The following is an 18,162-nucleotide window of genomic DNA, read 5'->3' as shown; positions in this document are numbered from 1 at the left end:
CCACCAGATATACCCAGGCTTGAGAGCATAAATGCTAAAGGTATTTCACTCCATAAAATAGACATCTGAAAAGTAATTGATACAGCATTGTTTTCTGCAAGATCTGCTCTGGTCCTGCCAATGACCTTCTTATACTGTTGCATATAGGTAAAACTGTATAAAATAAAGGCCTTGTTACCCTTGTAAAATCATGGCTCAGGCCTGCTCCTTAGGCTAAGGAGAAGGGAACTTTGGTAGAGTGACTCAGCTGGAAGAACAGAGGTGGAGACACATGAGAGATGTGAGAGACGTGTGAGATGTGCTGTGTGACTGCCACATGTCCACATCATGGTGCATGGTGGTTGTTGACTTGGGCTTGTTGTGCCTTAAAACTATGTAAACTGAAAACTGGCTAACTGCTTAAAAAGGCCTGGTTTTTGCAATAAAACCACTCTCCTCTGCACTGCCTGGGGACTCTGTGTCACTTTGCTTCTTACATTATAGAGGCTGGGCAAGAGGCCTCAGGTCTCTTGCCTCAGGTGCCTCTGCCCTCAGGTGCCAGAGATCCCAGCTGTGAACAGCTATGGGTCTCCTTACTGGAGATGGAGAGGAGGGAAGAATGAGGTGAAGAAGAAGAGTTTTTACTGGGTCTGTCTGAAAAAAATCAGTAGATAATGGCCAAAATGTTTCTTTATTCTTTCTGGCACTGTGTATCTTCTTGATAGCAACAGTCTTGCACTGTGCTATGGTAGGCATGAAGAAAATCCTGTGCACTACTGGAAACCTATTTTCTACATAGTGTGGCAAGCTTAAACACATGGATTCATATTTTGGGGTCTCCAGTCAATTATCCATCCTCCCCATGTCATAATTGGCATTCTGAGAGCACTGAGGTCTTTAGGCAAAGAGCAGCTGTCAGGGGCTCTTCTCTCAGCAAAGGGCCACTGGCTTTCACCAGACTGTTTTGTTTCTTGTTTCTTTGCTTGACAGCTTAGAAAAAGGTTTGGTTTCCTGTGGCTTTATTGTTCTGCAAATATTTTCATTTCTGGCCTTGTCTCTCCTGAGAGGAATTGCTTTGGCATTTTCTACATCCCATTAGAACACTGAACATCATTTGTGAGTAGAGACATTAATAGCTTGGAAGTCCCATAGGGATTGTGGCATCCTTTTAAGAAAAAACAGTATTCCATTCCAGCTGAGGTACAAGAGTTTGTTTGTATGATTAATTCATGACACATTTCTGTCTGGAATAAGCTCACTGGTGCAACTGGATTTCCTTGTCCTTATTTCTCCCAAGGCAAGTCTTGTTAAGTGTTAAAGATCTGATTTGGGTGACATAACACTACTGAGGTCTTCTGGGAGCTGCACTTGAATGTTCTTCTAGGATTCAACCTCCAGTAAGGAATTAACCTTCCTTAACTTTGTAAAAATCAAAGACATTTTGACCAGCAGATATATTGTGCCAATAAAAGTAGGTTTAGGTAGTTTGCACAGAGGTAGTGGTTTTATTTCATAATTAAATCAGTTTAGCAGTCTTATTTCACATATGCATAAAACTAGAATATGGAATTTCTCTCTCTTCTGGATGTCCCATTCTCCTTGAAATATTGGTGGTTAAAATCCTTGGGCACAGGCAATTGCATAAAGTAATCACCATCTCTTGCCTAATTTTTAATATTTGATTGAATGTTTAGTCTCACATTAAGTGTCAATCAGAAAGTGGTTCCTTAACATATAGACTGCCATACCATCAAGAAAAAGATATTAGTACCCATAATTTCTCCTCATTAGTCTACTATATGTATTTATTCAAATAATTCTAGATTGGGATAATTTTTAAAAAAAGAACTGGTATCTCACCTTACATGCCAGGAATTATTTTTCCATAAATGCAGAATTTAGCTATAAATAAATAAATAACCCAACAAAACCAACTCCCTAAATGTTTTTCTGTGTTATAAATTCATGACTATGTTTTAAATGAATGTGTTTGTGTTTATAGTTCCCAAAGGAAAAATAGATCCAAAATTAAGAGACAGATTGGTGGTAGCTATATATATGGGTTGACAATTTTATATGATTTAGGAAAGAATTTTATTTCTTTGAAAAAGGAGATGATATCTCTTTGATAAAAATCCAGAGTGGAGAATGCAATTCTTTGGTCATAGCCCCAGCACAATTGTTCACTATAATGCTCAGCAAGTAACTTGGGCCTCATGATGTTCTGGATTGATTTCAGTGGGAACTAGTTTTATGTACTGTTTTCTTTCCATAAAAATGGGATATTGGTATTCAAGCACTTTGTGCAATGGGAGGAATATTAATAAACTTGTATCTGGAAAATTCCCTGAAAATTCCTGGAGATGGGTATCTATATATGCAATTTTAATAATTACAAGAAAAAGATATGAATTTGGCTCCTCAGCTGTTGTTGCATGAATTTATTAGATTAGATTATACATGGATCTAAGTATTAGTGAACTCCTAGAGTTATGAGCTGTAGGAAGAGGCATTCCACCTTTTCACTGTGTTATTTGTTCCTTTTATTTCAGTTCACAAGGTTGGTAATTCTAAAGCCTATGAAGCCAATTCCTTCTATACAGATAGACATTTGACTTCTGCCTTTTGCAGAAAGGCAAAAATATTATTATTTTTTCATTTTCCAGAGATACTGCATGAATTTTCAGTTTTCCATTACATTCATGTAAAAGACAGGAAGAGAGTATAATGAAAAAGAAATGCTTGCTTTTAAGTAAGATGCAAGTTCTGAAAAGAGCTTCCCATGATTTTCACTGTAAAGCTGTTTCTCATCTAATGAAACCTCTATCTGGTAGCAAGCTCTGTTCTTTTTTTTTTTTGCTGTAATGAATTGCTCTGAAATCCCCCGGTTGTTTCCCTAAACATCAGTGTGCAGCTGTCATAAAAATAGCATAGACACAACTGCAGAAGAAAATCTGATGGTGATTGAGTCTGCTTAGGAACACCCTAGAAATCTTTCCATTGAACTGAGTGGAAGTTGAAGGTGTGCAGCATCTCTATATTTTAACCCTTCGTGGAAATACATCCTAGGTCACGAGTGTCTCTTATAATCAGGAGCTGGCACTGGAGCTGAATGCTGAGTAGGACATTCATGCTTATCTGCATATCTGCTATCGAGTGCATATTTGTCATTCTCATTCTCAAAAGTCAATCAGCTGTGCCTCAAAAAAATGGTCACTACTCTGTCCTCTCCTGACCTTCCTAAGAGCAAGGAAGTCTGGAAAATGCTGTAAGTGTGCAAAGCTAAAAGGCAGCCACTGTTAGATGACTGGTTTTTCTGTACGCAATTTGGCACAGCCTCACATTGTTTTATCACCAATCAAGAGATCATCTTCATTTCGGAGACAGTGTCTCAGATTTTTGATTTCTTGCCATTGGTTTTGCTTCTCCATTCCTGATGCATCTAATTCTGTTTTCTTACCCTGATCTTCCAGCCAGTATTAGTCAGAAGAGATGTGGACACAACAAAGGTTCCTCCTTGCAGACTCATAGCCTAAGGTCAAGGAATATGAATCATACATGGAGGGCAGTGCCAATGCATGGCCTCCTACAAAAGAGGATCCTCATGTAGAGCAAGAATTTGATATTCCAAACTATCCTTAAGCTCTGTTCATCATGTTGCACACAATCAGGTTAATGAAGTCAGAAATGTCTGTGTGCTTATACTGGGTCCATCAGAAGGAAGCTGCAATAAAAACTCTCATCACTCCTTAATCCTCTTCATTAAGAGATTTTCATGTGAGTTGATTTTGTTCTTAAAGGAACAGTTAACAATTGTCTCAGAATTTTTCCTACCCAGTGGCATATATCTTCTGTTTTATTTGATGGATTTCAGTTTTGTGGTACAGTAGTCTTAACTAAGAAGTAGTATTTTTTTCTGATTTACTGTTTGAAGGACAGAGAAAAATCTAACTCTTCTCCCAGCCATTATAAGGTCTATTCTGACAACTTATGGAATAGTGTTTTTTTAGTCAAGATCTGCTTCTTTTCTGTCCTTCCAGAGAGCAAAGCTTAGAGACCAGTATGGAATATGGTAGCTTGTTAAAGAAATAATTGTTCTTTTGATTTTTTACATTTTTTGATCCAGTTAAACTCAGCTACCACCAAGACAGTGGCATCCTAAATTCATTCTGTATCCTCCAAATCAAAAAGGATTGATGTGTCTTCAGTTTGCATTTGCTTTGAGGTTATTCCAGTGATCCAGTTGGTGTGGCATTTTAATATTAATATTTAGGCATGGCTGCCAATATGATTACAGCATAATTGAAGTCAGGCAAATCTAAGAGCCATGCAGACTTTTCCTCTTTCTCAAACAAATTGTATTCTGTAGGTTCAGGTTATCTGCAGATGTACATCCATGTAGAAAGGCAAGGGTTGCAGGGAGAAGCAGTACCCTCTATGAGACAGGTAATGTAGTTGGAACACAAAATCTAGATTATTTGACAGAAACCCCTTCAGCTTTCAGTCTCTATACAGGGAATGGGCAAAACTCCTTCCATTCGACATAGCAGCACCTTATGTGGGCATATGAGAAGATTTCCATGCTCCCATGAACTGCAGTGTCCTTTTTCATTGTGAGGATGGTGCATGCTCTGAAATGGCAAGGGGCGGCACAAGTAGTTTTGTGATGCAACAGCCTGACTGGGAGCTGGATTGAGAATAGGGAGACTCATTTCACTGTTTGCTGCATAGTGAGGGAAAGTTAAAACAACCCATCACCATCAGTGTCAACTAATGTCAACCAAGTTGTGTCCTCATGGGAGAGCATCCATTTCTTTAAAGTGGAGCCATTTATATCTCTAGGTCTTGGCTGAAATCTTACACATGAACAGACTTAGCTAAATGTATAATCTCACCACGACAGTGATGTGTGGATGACTGTAGAGCAAATATTTAAGTGTTCTTTAGCCTGGAGTTTGAAAATTACAACAATAAATTACTAAGTTTCACAGCATCTTAGGCAACGATTTTTTTCACACTTGAAACCTGGAAGAAAAAAACCAATGGCTGCAACTCCACTAAGATTTTATAAAAAAGGGTGAGAAGAAAAAATAATTTGATATCTGCTGCCTTGTATGTTCAGAAAACCAGAAAATGCAGAAGCAATGCTAAAGAAACCCCACTGCTGTGTCTTTCTGGCTGATTTATAATGTTCCAAACGTTTCTGAAATGGTTCATTGCAAACCAGGTCAGAGTAGGACACTTGGTGCCCTTCTCAAGTTCCTTTGCCAGGGATGGGATTGCTGGATGTGTCTCAGTCAGTTCAAATTCCCTTCAGAGACAAATCCTTGAGCCCCTTAATTCTTCCTCCAGGGAAGCACAGCCTGGCAATGCTATCAGCTTGTTTACACTGCTGGTGTTAACTGCTTCCTCTCAACTTGTCTCTGCATTCTATCGGCTCTGCAGCTCAAGTTAAACCGAATGCTGAGCAGACAGCCCTAGTCATAACAATCAGGCACTTACCTACACTAATGAGTAATCCCTCCTGGAATCCTTTCCAGATGGAAGTTGGAATAACCTGAGCATCATGCAACTTTTAGAGGCCAGTCCTGATGACTGTTGGATAATTCACTGAAGTGCAAGGCCCTGTCTTTGAATCTTAGCTATTGGGAATTCAACCTTGTGATGTGCTGAGCAGGTTTCTTTCCAGTGACCCCACTGCCATATGAGATGAGAACTCAAAGAAGTCACCGAAGCCTCAGTGGTGACCTCTTGAATTATTGATGTTGCCATTTAATGAGGGGTGCGTGCGTGTGTGTGTGTGTGTGTGTGTGTGTGCGTGCACAGAGAATACTTCTTTGTTTATCAAAAGGTTTGGCTTGAACAAAGTAAAAGAGAAGCTTGAGAAAAGACAGCAGAAAATGTAGGTCCTTGGAAACAGGATCACATACATGCCACACAGAACCTTGTCCCTGGCCTGGCTTGCTGCTTGGGTGCAAGCGGTCCCCCTCTGCCACAGCTATTGCTCGGGAAGTCCCCATGGATGGAGAAAGGCAGCAGAGGCTTCAGTGTCAGTGCAGAAGAAAAGACCTTCCACAGGGTTGACTGTGGCTTCTCTCTGAACAACCTGGTGGCTTTTGAAGCCGACGGAACTGCACCCATCACACTCTGTCTTGGTCTGGCATTCACCGAGTGGAGTGTGTTTAGAAGAGTGATTAAATGTCTTTTAGCTACAAAGAGGGTCACTCATCTTTGACAAAAGGCGCTGTTGGGGACTTCTGTCCCTAAAGAGGTCACCACAGGATACAAAACGGAGAATGAACAGGTCTTCTGTGCAAGGCACACTTAACATGTTGCCATAGAAACCAGTTACTTAATTCAGGCATACACAATTCTTCCAGCCCCCAGTGAATTCCAGTAATGGGTTTATTATATCACACTTCATTGGTATCATCTGTCACACAGACACTCACATAAATGAACCAGCCTTTGATTCAGAACTCCCTTCCACTAGCTAGACCCAGTAGGGGAAGAGTCTCCTTCTGGACCTGGTCGTTATGAGCAGGTCAGTGTTCCACCCCACTTTGCATGCTAATGTCTTCCTTTCATGCAAACATCATATTCAATGGAGGAGAACATTTGTTTTCATTTCCTGATAGTCCAGTTTATTAAAAACGTGCTTTTAATCTCTCAGATCCTTGAGTGCACGTGCTGTCAGGATGCAGGTTCAAACATTTTGGTCTCTTTTTCCCCCACATGATGTTTGAACTGCAGCTCACATTGATGTCTGATGCGATGCTGTGGTAACTTCTCCTTCTGTTTGGGCCAGAGTTTTGATTTATGTTAGCTGATCTGAAGGTTCATTTTAGGCTCCATGACTATACAGTACAGTGTTTTTAAGTTAGAAGAACAGATGGATGGACAAGTGGGTAAAAAAGGTCTCAACTGATTCATAAGACTCCATGCCAGTATTCCCTGTAGATAAACTTACAGATGATGAACAGACCTTAAAAATATGGTGTTGGTTTCAGTTCATGAAGGGATGATGACAATCCTAGGATTTCAGATAAATGGATTCCATCTACTAAAGTACTCTGGATCGGAACAGGAGTAAGGGAATTAACAAATGCTTGAGTAAAAGAAAATGGAAAAGATATATTAGTAATCTTCTTGCATTTCTATATGAGGTGTTACCCAATGCCTTCTGTCTCAGGTGTATCTTATCTGAGATGAAATGGAGATATATGACACCTGTCAGAGGTGAAAAATAAGGGGCAATCTACCAGAGACAAGGGATATGCCTTAACATTATGTTCTGCTGTGACATTGTCACATCACTCATCCAAATGTCCTTTGCTCCATTCTAGTCTCCTAAAATTTTCTCTTCTGACAATTTTTTTAATCTTGCTTTCAGGAAGAAACTCTTTCAGTGGTCTTGGTGTCCAGAATGTGCTGACAGATATGTCTCAATTTACAGATGTGTGTAGGTTACTGCAGCTCTACCACCTTCTCCTTTCACCTTTCACACCTACATTCTCAGTTCTGGAAGCCAGTTGATCTGAAATCTTCTTTCATGATGTTTCCCAGCATGAGTTTTAAACTTAAGTGCTCTCACTAGGCCATCTCTTTCTCTCTCTCTCTCTTCTCTTTCTCTTTTTTTTTTTTTTTTATTTTTTTTTTTTATTTTTTTTTATTTTTTTTTTAAATTCTTTTTGTGCCCTGTTAAAAAAAGGAATTTGTGTCTGTTCTCAGAATTAATAGGACCCAAGAATAACCTGAGTCTCATGTGGTGAAAATGACTTCAAATCCCTCAGTTAAGAAAACTGGCATTTATGTCAGAGCATTAATTAGCACTTAAGTTGGAACAGTTTTGATCATTTCAGACATGCTGTCAGTTTGTGCTGTGAGCCCCTCAGTAATCCAAGGCTTAGCCAGAATCACTAACTGGTAGGTCAGAGTGGAGGTGTAAAAGAAGCAGAGAAGATAGAAAAAAATACTGGTGGGGACTCAGTCAGCTGACTTCAAAGTCACTTGAGTCAGTGCTTGAAGGGATGCCCTGGTGACAGTTGTGACATTTTCAAAACAAGGTGTAAAATTGCAGTTCTGAGATGTGTGGGCAAAGCTCCCGTGAGACCTGTAGTAACAGTAGCAGTGTCACTCAGGCAAATCTGATCAGGTATCACTTTAAATAAGTACACTCTGCCTTCCTTTATTTCAATTCACAAAAGAATCTGCTATGTCATAGTGCTGACCTGAAAAACCTGCTGCTTCTGCCCCCTTGCCATGGGGACATTTCATGGATTGATTGAGAGGTCTCTAAAGTCTGTCCGGAGCTTGACAATCCATTTGGGTTAATATGCTGTGAAACAGTATTTGTCTTGTCCTCTGTTAAGTTGCCACACAGATTCCTGTGTGCTGCTTTAAAGCTTCAGCATTTCTCCCATGGAGGAAGTGACCCCTGCACCTATTAAATTCATGTTTGTGAAAGTATTTGGGATCTGCAAGGGTACCCTGAAAATATAGGACTGTTCTTATTACTACTATTGTTTTCTGACATCTACTACCATGCCATAGATTGATTAAGCACACACATACTCATTTCAGTGTAGCTGCTGCCCAGATTGACACAATCACTTTAACACTTGTAATCACAAAAGCTTGCATTGGATGAATGTTTTATTATTTGATTTTCTGCCATCCACTTCTCAGATTTGTTGTAGCAGCAGCACATGGTCTTAATGATATTGCTCAGGGTTAAGTAAGCGCAAAACCAACATAGTGCAGGGGATACTGTATTAGAGAGGGAAGGGTTATTCTCTATCAAAGGCCGAGGCATTTCCATCAGACCCTGTATTCTGTCCCTCACTCAACTGGAATTGTCCTCTCTTACCACAAAACATTTCACCTTCCTGTGCTGCTCTTTTCCCATCTGTGAAATGGCAGCAGAACCCTTGTATGTGTGCTGAAGATCATTAACTGGGTCTTGCAAAGTACTTCCAGATTTTTGATTGGAAAGCACACAAGAATGGAAGAATATATTACTTGCGGAGATTCTTGACGTGGCAAATTGTAACCTCCCTCCAGAAGACATTTGGATGTATTTGACTTGCATTTGACTTTGACATGAAATGAATAATGATAACTGACCAGCAGAATTACTACTCCAGAAATAAGACACTTTAGTAGTCAGATGATCTGTTCCAGGTTTCTAATGCGCAGAGATGTTTCTTAGCCTGTTACATGCAGATGAATTCTATCCCTCCCTACTGCTGTGCCCCTGCCTCAGGTATTTTACCTTAGTTTCTTCTCATGTGCATTTTCAAGTGCACTGCTGAAACACTGGGTTTTCTGAAGCCTATCTGGACCATTCACCTTGCACCTAAGCTTAATTTGTAGACAAGTGTTACTGCTGAATCTGCTGACTACTTCCAGATTGAAACCAAAAGGATTGTGACTTCTCTGAGCAAGAGAGAAGGAAGTGAAAGGACATGAAAAGACACAAGCCTCTGCTGTAGTTATACAAATATCTTATAATCTTGCTTTGTGACTTCATCTTCTCTGTAAAAAGGTACGAATGACATTTATGGTCTTTCCCATCTGAACTGTTTCAAGATTGATGAATGAAAAGAGTCTAATCAGTAGTTAATGTTCTTTTCTGAGGAATTTATCTGAGCAATTGTACATTTATTCAAAAAACATACTTTTGCCTATGTTTAAAAACAAATCAGAATAGTCATACTAAGGGAGGGCTTTTCCCACCATTGAATAGTGAATCCTGGCTGCTCACTCCCACTTCTGCTTCCAAGCAGTTTCATTTCTGAAGCCTATGGCTTGATACAATCAGCCATAGTCACCACCAGCAAGAACAGTGAAATCAAGAAAACATTGAACTTGGAGGAATGATATATTTAAAAGTCAGCCAATCATATAAGACTTTTTATTTGGGGAAGAAAAAGAAAGTTCACACAGTTCATGTCATCCTAAAGTGAAAATGGTTTGGATAAATCTGACTCTACAGATGTGTGTTTCCCTACATCTACTTTGCTAGAATTCTAGTTCAGTTTTGGGCATCTGCAGTGTAAAATTAGCCAATGTTTGTATTATCCTGTGAGCTCTCATGAAAGAAATTTGCTAAAGCATTTTTATCATTGATGTATAATTTCTCTTCTTCTTCCCCTTTATTTGCTTAACACAAAGCCTATAGGGAGAGATATCTTTCTTAATTTATATGCACAGTATGTCTTTGAGATACACTCTCTGGTTTTCTGGCAGTCTTGAGATGTTTCACATTAAGCTTAGTCCAAACCTCAATTATTGCTTACCTCTCCTCTGGTGCAGGGCACTGCATCTGAATACCTGGAAGTACACATGGAGCCTTCCTCAATGAGATCATCCTGGAGCCCAAAAGTAGCTGTACAGTTGACAGAGAAATACTTGTAGGGCCTCCAAGTCTGCCCATAATCCTGGGATCTTTCCAACACCATTGCAGCTGGGCGAGGTGACTTGAACACAGCAATGACATGGGTCAAGTAGAATTCTGTTTCAAAGTCCAGTCGGATTTCTTCTCTGTGCACCCCTTGGGCAGACTGCCACCAGGAGATGGGGTTTGCAAAGAAATCATCTGTCATATCAGCAGGGAGGTGGGAGTTATCGGGCTGATTGGTGTTGCATTTGGTGCAGCGGGGCTGCCCACAGCCAGGGGAGACATGGTGGAGGAGGTTCTGCTCTGGGTAGAAGCAGTAGAGCTCTGTGCTGTTCTGGCCACACGTGGTAGTGGTCACTGGTGTCCTTCCTGTGGCCAGGTTCCCCACGGGAGGGTTGCAGGCATGGCCATTGCAGCGGAAGGCTCGTGCCCTTGTGGGATCTGAAGGACAGGGAAAAGAAACACAACAAGTAGAATTTCTCAAGTGGTTCTCATGGTGTAACTCAGGTGATAACACGAATGTTTGGAGTCCTCATCTGGGGACTGGCATTTAAGAGGGCACCTTTGAAGGAGAGCTCCTTCATCTTTTCACACTATCCCAGTTTTGGGATAGTGTCTTAATAAATCTAGTTATACTGTTTGGTGCCTGACTCAGAAAGTGATATTTAGAAAAACTCGTGCTTATGGTGCTTAACTTTCATTTCCGTTGAAAATTCAATTGTGCCAGTCCAATGAATTTTATGGTTAACCAGAAAAATCTTGTGTTTTTTACTTCTACTCTAGTAAAGTTCCATATTGAAGGAGTGAATCTATTCAATGCCTTTATTTTCATGGCAATCAGAGAGCAAACTCAAACTGGACTGGACACTGTGCATACATCAAGAACAGAGATGATTCCTGCCTAAGAGGTTATGGATACTAATTACACATATGAACACCTAAAGAAAACCTGTATTTCTGTAGCTGAGTGTTGAGTTTCTACTGCTTCCAACAAGATCAGGTGAAGATATTAATTTGTAGCAAAGCTGAAAATCAGGTCTCTCTTTTATTTAAATACCTTGATGTGGAGGTAGGTGATTACATTCTATTTGCCAAGTTTGCAAATACTGACAGATTTTTGGTATCTTCATTGTATATATTTATTTATTTCTAATTTAAGAAAAGGTAGGGATAACTACAAAGTCTTAATGTTGTTTGAAAATCAGTAGGTGTCTTGAGAACTGAAATTAAAGGTCATTTCAAAACCTTATTACTGTGCTGGAGAAAGCCGCATTTCTAATGACATACAATGTTCTCTTTGCAACATAACACTCTGGAAGGAGTTAAAAATTGATCTTGCAAGGTTATAAATCTAATCCAGGAGGTCACAAGTCAGATGACTGGATTTAGGTCCTACAGGAAATGACCCTTCCAATGAAACAAAGGATGACCATAAACCCTGTGTAATCTAGGAGCAGTTCAAAGGTCAGCTATAAGTTCAACATTCTAGGTCAAATTTTAAAATCCCTACTCCATTTATATTCAGCCTTTCCTTAGGTAAAATTAGTTTAAAAATCAAGTTAAGTCAAAGAAAGGGGTCTCCAAATCAGCCTTATGAAAGTACTCAGATTGTAAATATTGTTGAATGAAATGGACATTCCTCTTCCCTGAAGGAAAACTTAAAGAGAAAAAAATGCGTCCAGCTTGCATGGTTTTGCCTCTGAGTTGATTCTGTCCTTAGTTCTTCAGTGGTATCTCTGCACAGGCCAGGAAAGAAAGGTCAGACATGAACATTGTTTTGGAAAACACCTCATGCATTTTGCACTCCAGGGTTAGGATGCAAAATAGTTATTGCATGCCCACTGAATCCCACTGATGAATGGTTTGGGCCATTTTAGCTTGCATACAGTGTAAGGCAGTCTGAAACTTCAGATAGCAAGGAAGGAGATCACCCACAAATGCTCTTGTCTGCTCTTAGAAACAGGTGGAAGCCACCTTCAAGGTAGTTTGAGATGTGTTGGCTGGCAATTATTTTCTTTTAGTACTGCAGTGAAGTCAGTCGCAGGAGCCTGGCAGAGCTCAGTGGGCAGCAGTGCCTGGATTACCAGTGCACCTAACAGTCCTCAGATCAAAGGAATGGAAGTGCCCCTCCCCAGTCCCACCACCACTCTCTGAGCCAGCACAGACATGAGCTGCAGTCCCATCTGGAGAGAAATGAAGATGGGGATTTTTGGCTCTCTTGGTTCTGTTTTGTGCTCCCCACCTTCAGCTGAGCAGGTGATTCTCAGCACTCCCAGAAGTAAGCAAAGATAAAATGAGCTACAAGTGCACACCTCAAGAATGTCTTTGCAAATGGCATTTAAGTTCATGTCCAAACTGCTTGGTAGAAATTGCTGGAAATAAGGAAGGCAATTTCTGTGTTTAAAGTAGATTCAGTATTAACTGATTTTGCTCAGTGCCACACAAAGGTGTCATCTTTGCCTCCAGAGAATTTTAGTGGGACTGGTCTTACAACTGAACTTTGAACAATCATTAGTTCTGACTAAGAGTCAGGTTACTTAGTTTTGATTAAGAATGGATCCATGTTACAAATGTGATTGGATTGTGGATGACTGTGTATAAATACACCATGTAATTAAAAGAAAGTCCATCTCTCTTGATGGATTATGCCACTAAAGCTTTCATAGAAGAAATGGGATGCTGGAGTTCTAAATTAAACAAGTTGCATAAGGGGGAGCTTTGCAGACAAGAATGTGAGGAAGCAGAAAAGGAAACATTTTCTAAAAGGAATGGCTGCTTTTTGTATTTCCCATAAATGGACTATTAGCCTTCTATTGAATTTTAGCTGTTTTTTTATGAGCCTTGAAAAGAGAGAAAGATGTTTTTTCTCCTGAACAGCAGTCACAAGAAGGTTTATCTGCTCTGCCTGCTAATGCAGCAACATCAATAAACAGTTCCTGTCTGAACTGCTGTGTCATTAGGAAAATGGGAGAAGAACAAAGTGCAAATTAGCAGAAGGGACTTTGAGAGGAGAGAGATTGGAAAACAAAATCTGCAGTCGATTAAAAGCTTTGTGTTTAGAGAAATCAATTGGCAGGACATTGCTTGGCCACAAGGATAGTGCAGCCTGTCCATCACTCACTGGTTCTGTGGAAACAACATGAAATGTTGAGTCTGGACAGCAAGGGGAGACTGCTGCAGGAGAGAAACAGCAGCCAGGGAAGCACACAACTTACCCCAACTGCCAGGAGGACTCACTGAATTACTCAGAGAATTAAATGGTTTGATTACACACGGGCACTGCATGTTATTATGAGGTTGATTAGCTTTTACTCCATGGAGGGTGGCTTGGCTTCATAAATGGTATGATTAATTTATTTGTTTGTTTTGTGGTCCCTCAGAGCTGTGCCACAAAGTGGCAGGTCAATGGCACAAGCCCAGCATGTGTTGTAACAATGGTGTTATCTGATGATTAGGGAATCATACAGTTGAAGGGAGGTCATACTGTGGATGTTCCTGGGACACCATTTCAAATGGAGACCTCTTACTTCACAACCTTGTAATGCACTAAAACATTGTAGACATTAACTAAAAACAGGTTCAATTATTTTTTCTTTCATTTTTTTTCACCCTCAATTGGATACTCAATAGAAGAAAGGTCATATGGCAACTCATCCAAAGCCTGCTGATATGACTGGAAAGATGCCTAATATTTCCTGAGTGGTTTGAATTGGAACTTTTATTTCTTTTCTATATGCAGATTTATGATTTTTTGTGTTGAAGTGTCCTGCAGTGAGTCAGGACAGTAAATTTCACATATCTCAGAAAGAGTAAAACTTTTTGGCATCTTCTGCTGTGTGTTTAATGGAGCAATTTCCACATGTATGTCCAACCTGTATTGCACTTGTTATATATCTGTTCAACTCTGTTTTCCTAATAACCAAGACCTTATAAATGTTATTCTAAATCTAGCCACCCTGGGGACTTAAGTTGCTCAAGTTTTTCTTAGTCAGCCCTAGAATTTTACCCTTTAACACTGGTTTCAACAGCTGTACAACATTTTGGGTTGCCTGGGGCCAACATGCGGTGATTTTGGCAGGTCTTCATCCCCTTATGAGAAGTCTAGTGTATTTCTGCACTAAAATAGTTCTGATAACTGGAGCTAATGAGCCTGCTGTCAAAATACCTCAGAGGTGGAATGTGCTGTGAAACCAAGCTGCCACCATGACTTGAGACCAGAAGAATAAGATCCCAGGCTGAGGCCCTTGTCCATCATGTCCAGTTGCAATCTGCCTGTCCACATCCTTCCTGGAACAGCAGTGGGCTCCAACACCTGCAGTTCCATTGGCAGATGGGCTGAATAACCTCAGATCAGAGGAAACCAAGTCCTGCTAATAGCCAGGTCCTGCAACTGATTTCAAGCCTGATGGTAGAAGTGGCTATTTTTGAACAAATCACACCTTCTTTTTCAGGGCTGCCACTGGGTGAGAGCCAGGCCGAGTGCTGCTCCCCAGGGCACTGCTCCCATGGGGAGGTCTGGGGCTGAAGCAAGGGCCCAAGCTGTTGTGAGCTCCACTAAGTGTCCCTTATGCAGGAGTTTTCAGATCACTGCAGAGCTGATTGGAGGGGAATAATGCCCTCCACCTGCATAAGACAAGGGGAAGGATTGTCCAAGGGTCACATCTTACACTATAAACCCAAGCTGACAGATCCAGCATAATAAGTGAGGTGTTTGTTTGGTTTTGTTGTTTGGGTGGCTTTTTCTTCATTATGTTTAAAGGTCTGAGGAGTTAATCTTGACAACCCAGATGGTCTTCTCTTCACAGAGGCGGCAGAAGGCAAATACTGGACTCCCCACAAATATAACGTGCCTTGTACTCCCCATAGGCTAATGAAGCACACAAAAAACATACTTCTCTGTACACATCTCAGCTCCAAATAAAGAATCAAAAATTAACAGGCAACCCTTGTGCTTTCACAGGCTGATAGTTTGTGCAACCTTTTTATTCAAACACCAAATATTTATTTAAAAGGACATTGAATCCTTAGAAGCATCACCTTCAATATCCAATTATTTTGCTGCTATTCACAATGTCTTGCACTATTATTTGGAGTGAGTTTAGCTCCAAAAAGAACACACTCCCCCCGACCCCCGCAAATTCACTTTCTAAGCAACCAGCTGGGAGCTATGTTTCCTTGAAGATTCATTTTTTCTTAAAGTGATTAGGATGCAGAGCCGACTTAGGCTAGTTTGTAACAGACTGCCTTCTGCAACAGTGTCAGCAACTTCACAAGAGATCTCTGTAACCTTTCTGTGCTGCGTGTCGACATATGCGTCCTATAGGGAGCCTGCATCCTAGCCTGGGGACTGGAGAATGCCCAGAATAAGACACTAAGACAATTAAGGCACATGTACTCCCTCCCCTCATTCCCTGTCACGTTGTGATGGACAACCTTTTCCCCAAATGAGTTACTGGGTAATACGACAGGATGGTAAATTTATGAGCTGTTTTCAGTTTTTTAAGAAAATAACTCTTGTGGTTATGGAAATCTGCTGTCTGTTATCAGAAGAGTTCTAGCTGGGGAATAATCTGAGCTGAATCCACTTGATCTGCCTCTGCCTTCACTGGAACTTGCAGGACAGCTGAGCCCTTCAGTTACTTTCAAATCACTGCATGAAGAGTGTTGTTTCTGTCCTAATTCTCTGAGCACACAGGTGAAATTTAAACCATTGAAATGCTTTCCTGCACAGGAGGAGAGATTCCAAGACAGTATCTCAAAGGAAAAGTCACCAAGGATGAACTGTTTTTTTCATCAGTAATCAATTTTTTTTTTTCTGACCTGATTCTTGTAATTAATCCTTTTTGAACTTAAAGATGTATTAAACCATAATAGAAAGGACAGAAGTCCAATGCTTTGCTTCCTTTCCTTTAAGGATTTTGTCTTCCTCATAATCTAGGTATTTTTAGAACCCCATGTAAATATCATTACAGCTGTATCATTCCCATATATGTTTATTTGTATACCCACATGTATACACAGAACTAATCAGCTTCTCTTTCTGTTTTAATCCATTTTTCTCTAATGCTCATTTAATCCTGTCCTCTGCATGTTAAGTATTCAGTTAAGATTTCCTAAACAGTGTCTCTGATTTTTAATGATGCAATATTAAGTTAACAGAGAATAATTCTGATTCCTACCCTGATGCTTTCCAAGGATATTGTCATTTCACTCTTGTCCTCCCTAGGAAGGCAGTGTTTCATCCTCAAAACAAACATCCAGCATATCTCACTCCATTTACCCTCCTTTTTCTCTTTGACTTTTCTTTTGTTTTCAAAAATGACACATTCCTTCTTTTTCAAGGGTGTATGAACCTGTACATCCTATGATAAGTCTTTGGATGGAGACTGAGCTATAAAGTTGAGTATTGCAAAGAATAAGAAGCATTGGTATATATTGACTAACACCTATTCCTCGTAAAAAATCAATCTAAAATAAAGATGTTGACACAATTTATTTTTCACAAACAGACCTGATTTTCTTCACCTTCCCCCTTGCTAAATTTAGGATAAATTGTTTCAGAATGGCAATATTGATTTATTTTGCTTACCTGCTTCCCCATGTCCAGAAATAAAATATTCCAAGAACACAATCAGCATGATGCCTTTATGCTGCATGGCTGTCAGTAAAATATTTGTCCTCAGTGAAGCAAAAAAGACCTGCAGTAATCTACAGGTTTGGCGCTTGCATGGCTTTTCTGTGTTTTCTTTCTGCTCACCTTCCTCTCAGTGTAGGGTCAAGGCTGCTGTCTCATTCTTCTTGTTCTCGTTTGGGTCCAGAGGTGGTTTGGTTTTTTTCAGGGCTCAGATGCCTTCTGGGTGTCACCCATACATTGCTTCCAATAAATAAATAAATAAATAACGAGGGGTTTCTGTGCCTTTACCCCTCTCCATGCAGTGGGCAGGGGACGTTCACATCTCTGATGCAGCCCCTCGGATGCACCATCGGGGGCTGATGCGAGGCGGGGAGCTCTGCTCGGTCCGATCCTTGGCGCTTTTTCGGATGCTATTTCGAAACTTTAATTTCTGCTCCTTGCTTTCGGTGGAGCTTCGGCTCGGCGGTGCCCAGGTTCGCCCTGGCAGCCTTCCCTATCCCGTCGCACCTCTGCTGCTCCCCGGGGCGGCCAGGGGCTCCGGGCAGCCTGAACCTTGCTTTGTTAGGAGGTGCCCCCTGGTACCTTCTCTCCCTTTGCTCACTGCAGCCTGGGCTCATAAGAAGAAAAGAGCTGGCTTTGGTCCCTGAGAGATGATGAGAAGCAAGTGCTTTCTTGGCTCTTCTCTCTTTTTATTTTGTTTTGTTTTGTTTTGTTTTATTTTATTATTTCCCTCCTCCTTCCGCTGTCACGGAAGCCGCTTCTCCCCCACATCCAAGGGATTTGCTTCACACAGCGAGCGCCAGGGGAGTGGAAAACAAACCCAGCGCCAGCTCCGCGGGGCCGGTGCCCGGGCGATCCCCGGTCCGTGCTGCTGGAGCGGCTCCTGGCCGCCACACGGGGCTGCGGCTCCCGGCAGGGGCGGGCGCGGGCTGGGGCTGCGCTCCCGGGATGGAGGCGCAGTGCCCAGCGCCCAGCCCAGAGCGGGGAAAGGGAGAGGGGCTGGAAAATCCTTCCTCCCTCCTGCTACAGCAGGGCTCAGGGCGGGGGGTCCTGCCCTCCCGAGGGCGGATTAGTTATCTGCAAGTTTTCTCTCTGCTCCCTTCAACCTCCAGCACATCTCCCCGTCCTAACCGGGCACTTCTCAGTC

The 18,162-nt window shown here is 41.2% G+C and overlaps 1 protein-coding gene across 1 annotated transcript in view; it reads right to left on the bottom strand.

The window, feature by feature from the left end:
- The window catches only part of LOC136296338 (netrin-4-like), a 46,846-nt gene extending 28,908 nt beyond the window's left edge, over positions 1-17,938 (bottom strand). The window contains exons 1-2 of the mRNA XM_066195339.1: positions 16,971-17,938; positions 10,281-10,822 (exon numbers count right to left, since the gene is read on the bottom strand). Of these exons, the coding sequence (XP_066051436.1) occupies positions 10,281-10,822; positions 16,971-17,037 (609 nt within the window). The 5' untranslated portion in view covers positions 17,038-17,938. The remainder of the gene's footprint in view (positions 1-10,280; positions 10,823-16,970) is intronic.
- Between the last annotated feature and the right edge of the window lie 224 nt (positions 17,939-18,162).

Source organism: Chamaea fasciata, unplaced genomic scaffold, assembly GCF_029207755.1.
Source record: "Chamaea fasciata isolate MVZ Bird 193981 ecotype frontalis unplaced genomic scaffold, bChaFas1.0.hap1 SCAF_13, whole genome shotgun sequence".
Classification (NCBI taxonomy): Eukaryota; Metazoa; Chordata; class Aves; order Passeriformes; family Sylviidae; genus Chamaea; species Chamaea fasciata.
Note: the sequence above shows the minus strand (reverse complement) of the source record. Positions and strands in the feature narration are given on the sequence as shown.